This window comes from Electrophorus electricus, unplaced genomic scaffold, assembly GCF_041902795.1.
Source record: "Electrophorus electricus isolate QZ-2024a unplaced genomic scaffold, ASM4190279v1 Scaffold87, whole genome shotgun sequence".
NCBI lineage: Eukaryota > Metazoa > Chordata > Actinopteri > Gymnotiformes > Gymnotidae > Electrophorus > Electrophorus electricus.
Genome location: NW_027658804.1, coordinates 157458 through 164218, shown reverse-complemented (window position 1 = coordinate 164218; position 6761 = coordinate 157458). Strand labels below are relative to the sequence as shown.

Genomic DNA, 6761 nt, shown 5'->3' with positions numbered 1-6761 from the left:
TCCATATCACCGGATGCCCATATTGCTTTTATTACCTCAATCTACTGCCAGCAGTGTTGTGTGAGATCAGAATGATGCCCAGTGCCACCACCAAATTGTCACTATTTGAGGTCGTTTTTGGTAGACCATTTACCACCCCATGGGTCAGAGGTAACCCAGGTGTTTCTCAGTCAGGTGACACAGCCATAGCTGATGACTGACAGACAAATCCCCTAAGACTTGGCTTGCGTTGCTTTGGTGTTGCAGGAAAGGTTTGAAGCCCTTGTTTTTGTCTGTCTGGCATTCAGATTTCCTGAGCAGCCATGTTGTGGTTCCTAATTAGGAACATGTTCCAGCCTACTCCATGCAAGCTGGAGCACTGGATCCACTCTTTAAATGTGCCTTTTTAAGGTGACGGCTTATAAAAGTCATCTCTGATTATTTTTTTTGTTGTTAGCTTTTTAATCTGTCAAGTCTGTAATTTTCCAGATTTATATCCATTAAAAAAACAGATGCTCTAAAGGGAGGGGGTGGACTCCTTCAGTGGTACAGCAGAAGTTGATAACTTCAAAATCATTTACAGCAGCTTCAACCTTGTACTAACAGAACAAATACGGACACAGCATTAACTAAACTATGGCCTGAGTGATTTAAGTAATTAGTGAAACTGGCACAGCACCACCAACCGTTTATTAAAGAAAACGTGTATGACACATGATTATCTTAATTCTTTTAATTAAAATAGTCCCTTGCAAGGCATATTATTCAATTATGTTCAAAGAGGTACATAGAGCATGCTGGCAAAACTGAACCGTTGAAGATACTACAGGAAATAAGAAATTTCCATAATGTGAATGAAACATTTATTTAAATGTATTGAATATTGCACATCTCAGAGCCTCCAGAGGTGGAAAAGACCAGGCCAGGTGAGCCATAGGTTGAATTGGACCCTGAATCCGAGGGCCAGGGTGTCCCCACCCGAATCCGAGGGCCAGGGCTCCCGCCAGACGCATGACGCTCGAATTTGATCTTCTTGAAGCAATTAACTAGAGTTAATTGAAAGCGGAAGAGGATGCCTGGAGCTGCGATGCCATACCTTTACGGAAAGATGAAAAAAGGAACACGAATCAAATAAATGAGACTGTTTGTTCTTCGAGGCTGAATGGGATGTGCCATAATAACCTTCAATTACTATATTGGTGTCCAAGCTGAAATTCAACTTGATTACAACAGCCGCAAGCCATGCAGATCTAGTTATGGGCTTTATTCAAAATTAAAACTAAAACAGAAGTAGATTTTAAAAAACACAACCACAATTCTGTGATTTATCTAATGCCAGCTAGTTAACTTCATAACTTATTCTCTGTTGATTTTCCCACCCTTAATCTTGCAGAAAGAAGGCTCAAGAAAATCAAGCGGATGTAAATCACAATCATCCATGTTGTTTTGCCTCCACATCACCCTGAAAGCGCTTTATTTAAATAATCTAGCTGTGCTGTATCGACAGGTATGAGAAGATTCCCACAGAATATCAATTTACTACTCTATGGATTCTTCATGACTTGGCAGTAAGGTAATAATAACAGGCAGGTGTAGCATCTAAAAGTGGAAAGTCCAAGTGCACGTGTTATTAGCTAGCCAGTAGACAAGATCAAATACAAGGTCACAAATTTTAACCTGCCCTTTATATGGAAAATCTGCAATATTTTATATTTGCCACATCGTTAGTGGATAGGTAGCTAGCTATAGTAATTAACCTGCAAAATGTGTTCTTAATCTGTTGATTGCAACTGTCAAACATTTTTTAAAAATGTGTTGAATATTACCCACTCACAGCCTACAGAGGTGGAAAAGACCAGGCCAGGTGAACCATAGAACAAGTTGAACCCTGAATCCGAGGGCCAGGGCGACCCCGCCCGAACCCGAGGGCCAGGGCTCCTGCCAGACGCATGACGCTCGAATTTCACCCTCTTGAAGCAGACGAGCCCACTAGAGGTAACTGAAGCGGAAGAGGATGCCTGGAGCTGCGATGCCATACCTTTCGGGAAAGATGAAAAAAGGAACACGAATCAAATAAATGAGACTGTTTGTTTTTCGAGGCTGAATGGGATGTGCCATAATAACCTTCAATTACTATACTGGTGTCCAAGCTGAAATTCAACTTGATTACAACAGCCCCAAGCCATGCAGATCTAGTTATGGGCTTTATTCAAAATTAAAACTAAAACAGAAGTAGATTTTAAAAAACACAACCACAATTCTGTGATTTATCTAATGCCAGCTAGTTAAATTCATCACTTACTCTCTGTTGATTTTCCCACCCTTAATCTTGCAGAAAGAAGGCTCAAGAAAATCAAGCGGATGTAAATCACAATCTTCCATGTTGTTTTGCTTCCACATCACCCTGAAAGCGCTTTATTTAAATAATTTAGCTCTGCTCAATTTCAGCTTGATTACAATAGCCGCAAGCCATGCAGATCTAGTTATGGGCTTTATTCAAAATTAAAGCTAAAATAGAAGTAGATTTTAAAAAACACAACCACTATAGTAATTAACCTGCAAAATGTGTTCTTAATCTGTTGATTGCAACTGTCAAACATTTTTAAAAATGTGTTGAATATTACCCAAGTCACAGCCTACAGAGGTGGAAAAGACCAGGCCAGGTGAACCATAGAACAAGTTGAACCCTGAATCCGAGGGCCAGGGCGACCCCGCCCGAACCCGAGGGCCAGGGCTCCCGCCGGACGCGTGATTCTCAAATTTGACCTTCTTGGAGAGGGAGATCCCACTGGAAGAAACTGAAGGGGAAGAGAATATAACTTTAGCAAAAGATGAAAACTGACCACTAACCAAACGAATGAGAGAGATTGTTCTTTGAGGCTGAATGTGATGTGTCATAATAACCATCAATTACTATAAAGGTGTCCAAGCTGAAATTCAACTTAATTACAATAGCTAGCCAGCAGCCAAGATAAAAGGTCACATGTCACACAATTTTAAGCTTCCCTTTATACGAAAGAACTGCAGTATTTTAAATTTGCCACATCGTTGGCGGACAGGTACCTAGCCATAGTAGCTAATTATCCTAGCTAGTTCACACTTCATTCTCCCCCAAATGATCCCATTATCGACAGGTATCCGTGCTTAGACATGAAGACAGTTCAGCGACCGAGGACTGACATGCAGCTGTCACAGCTCTTTTAGAGCAATCCGATCGTTAGCGAGCCAATGCTAGATAATAACGTTAATTGCAGCTACAGCAAATAGTTGGCAGTTAATCTGCAAGTTAACTAACGTGCTCCATCGCCATGAAAATTAGAATCTGTTGCCGCAAGAGATGTGCATAAGTAATGTGTGAACTAGCTAAGTTAACCATCTCAAATAGACAGCTTGTCTGTTAGCTAACCTAGCTAGAGAGCCCAATGTTACCTGAGTCGTTGAATTCAAGTCCGACTTGACACTTTAGCCTTTCCCGTTAGGCCTCATCGTCTTTTTAAACAAAATTAACATACTATTCATAAAATCCATATAGAGCAAGTTTTATGGATGATCTGCTCAGTGAAGCTGCATTATTTCTGTTATAATACGGACACGGCAGCATTTTCACGGCATGTTTTCTTAATCTGTTTATTGCAACTGTCAACACATACGAATGATTAATAATTAATGTAAACTGTTATGCAGCGAATTAAAGATACTATATTTTCCTGTTTCCCTAGAAATAATCCAAACTGCAGTGTCTGCTTATTTATGCTGAAGCACACTTAAGTGGGTATATTTTTTGTGGATTCCACATATACATTAAAAGGAAAATGTTGCCCAATCATGTCAGAAATAGCAAAACAAAAAAACACAGGCTCCGAGTTACTGAAAGAGAAGTACGCGATGAGGTCCTGGTAGAGCATAGGCACAGGTTGGTCATACGTGTTTATGAGGAGTTTAATTTAAGCAAAATCCTCATCACACACCCAAGAAGTCAAAGCCTGCAAAATCCCCAAGCAGCAAGACTGCATCAAGTTAGCACTGGCTGAAGCAAAAATAGTGCTGTGTCCTGCTGTGTGGCTCATCCACTCTACCAGTCTCTTAGTATTGGGCTTAGTGTGCTTAATTCATCTTGATGTCCTAACTGACATTCAAAAAGAAATGGATGTGAGAAGACAGTGTAGGAGTTCAAATTTGAATTGGCTTGAAATGTAGGCTGAAGTGCTCTTCTGCAGCTGAGCAGCTCATTTTCTGCTGAGCATCTTCACAGCCCTTACAAGGAGAGCATGAAAATGATGGAGGGGACAAGAAAAATCAGAATAATGCTTTAAGGACTGGACACATTTACAGCTTCTCACACTAAACAAAGTACTCCAAGGTAAAAAGTTCATCAAAGTAAAACATGTTTCATCCATCTTTCTGTGAACTGATATTTTAATGACTGACAGACAAATCCTCCAAGACTTGGCTTGGGATGCTTTGGTGTACAGGAGAGGTTTGAACCCCTTTCATTAAAGAAAACGTGTATGACTCAGGTGCTAGGGTATTATCAGAATGTAATTTATTCCAAATGTAAACACATGATTCTCTTAATTAGAGATTCCCTTATAAGGCATATTATTCAATAATGTTCATAGAGGTACAAAAAACAAAACAAAACAACAAAACCCTACTGAGTCTGGAAAAGAACATCTTTATCAATAAAAAGTATCAAATGACCTGAACACAGTTGTACCACCATTACAAACTCCTTGCTTGAGTCTGCATGTATACATGTATGATAGTAACATATCAGCCAATGAATGATGGACTCGAGTTTGTACTCGAGGAAAGAAAGAAATTTTCATAATGTCATAAAGAATCAAGTGTTTGGAAAACGTCTAGGAAAAGAAAGAAACATTTATTTAAATGTGCTGAATATTGCACAAGTCGCAACCCTTGAAAAACCAAGAAGAGTTCTCGGTCTGCTTAAGTACTGTGTACTGCAAAAACACAAGTAGAATTGAATTTTCCACAAATACACATACAAGAACCATAGAAGAAAGCATAGTGTTGGTCTTATAGAACGAGAGACACAAAAACCTCAGCTACAATGATCAACAATTACACAATGAAGTTTGGATTCAACGGAATTTCGTTTTGAACTACGGTAGAGGGGCCTCTTTATCGGCTACTCGAATACTAGGCAACAACCTGATTCACCATTTGTGGATCACATTTGAGCAGTAACATGATTTGGTAGAACACTTGCATTTGAAACCATTTTTGTCTTCTTTTATAGGTGGAATCGGAGGCCAGTTTGGTGATGTTTTAAATCTACTTGAAGAATAACAAACAAACAAAAAGCCAACCCTAATGTAACATTTAAAAGAAGCACCAAAGTGGGCATCAGATTTACCATCAAACAGGGTCTTGCTGCTGTCGAAGCCTGTGCACTGCCGCTTGCAGATCTCCATGTTCTGCAAGCAAGATTTCACACTGCAGCGAGAGACACACACACACACACACACACACACACACACACACACACACACACACACACACACACACACACACACAGGTGGGGGGGGGGGTTACAGTACTAGCAGAGAAACTCTGATGCTATTTGGATTTCTAAATTAACACGGTGTTCCTTAAAATGTTTTTGAAACACTGACATGTAGATTGGAAGGCCTGGAGCAACTCACTGTGCACTCTGAGGGAAGTGGAGGAGGTGGGTCATGGTCAGAAACAGGTGGTTCACGGTCTTCACTGGCGTGATCCTTTTGTGAGCGTCTAGCGTGAGCATCTTCTTTAGTAGGTCGATGAACTCCCGCCGGTCGGCCTTCTCCGCCAAGACGTCGGTGCCTTTCAGACTGGTCATATTGACCTGCGAGAGAGACCCATGGGTGAGTCATATTATTCACCAGCAGAGGGCGGCAATGCACCCAATACGAACGAAGTTCTGCAGCAAATTTCTACGCACTGCTCTGCCCTTCGCAGATGCCGTTCTCCAGAGCGACTTACATGCGCTACTCATTATGACAGCAGAAACGCTCGACCTTTCAGCTAGCACCTTGTTCTACCTGCTCTATAATGTGAGCTGCGGGAGCCCTTTGTCACGTTCTTCAATTTCACATCGCAACACTAAAAGAAATGCGTATAGTTACGCGCACAAAAGCCCAAATAACCTGCATCATGTCGTCAAGGCAGTTTAAAATGTACTTCCGAGTCTCTTTGGACTTGATGCCACGCTCCGCCTCATGCTCCGAAGGTGTCTGGAGAAAGGAAAGAAAAAACAAACCATTCAGCTCCACCATTAAGTTACATGAAGTCATTAAGTTACGTCCCTTATAAAAAACACATGGCATTTGGCATTTGAAGACAGGCAAACCTTGAGTCTCCACAGGGGGTAGCAGTAGAAATAGTAGTGCGTCTTGGTCGCTGCGCTCAACATGCACTCTGCTGGTAGGCCCTGCGTCTCGGAGATGTAACGGATCTGCAGAGACACCATACGGCAAAAGGATTATGACTTTATTTTGAGTTAATCCTTTCATTTTCAAAGTGCATGTCTAAAAAAACAGGCCATAGAAACTCATTTATATTAATCCTAAAAATGAGCGGGCCGACAAAGCAGCTAAAAGGTCAAACTACACACACACAAACACACACACACACACACACACACACACACACACACATATCACTACAGCCACAAAACCACTACAGGTCTGCACCACTGATGCTGTACGGGCGTTAAGGCACAGCTCAAAGGACCATGTGCTTACCTGATCATATTCGGAGGCTCCGGGATACAGGGG

At 41.3% G+C, this 6761-nt stretch overlaps 1 protein-coding gene across 1 annotated transcript; it reads right to left on the bottom strand.

Moving 5' to 3' along the window:
• Nucleotides 1-2571: 2571 nt before the first annotated feature.
• LOC145656694 (homeodomain-interacting protein kinase 2-like) lies at nucleotides 2572-6454 on the bottom strand. Its single transcript, XM_081709747.1, has 5 exons — nucleotides 6335-6454; nucleotides 6132-6218; nucleotides 5649-5830; nucleotides 5360-5439; nucleotides 2572-2777 (listed from the first exon to the last, which is right to left on the bottom strand). The coding sequence occupies exons 1-5, from the start codon at nucleotides 6452-6454 to the stop codon at nucleotides 2572-2574; spliced, it is 675 nt and encodes a 224-aa protein (XP_081565873.1).
• Nucleotides 6455-6761: the final 307 nt, after the last annotated feature.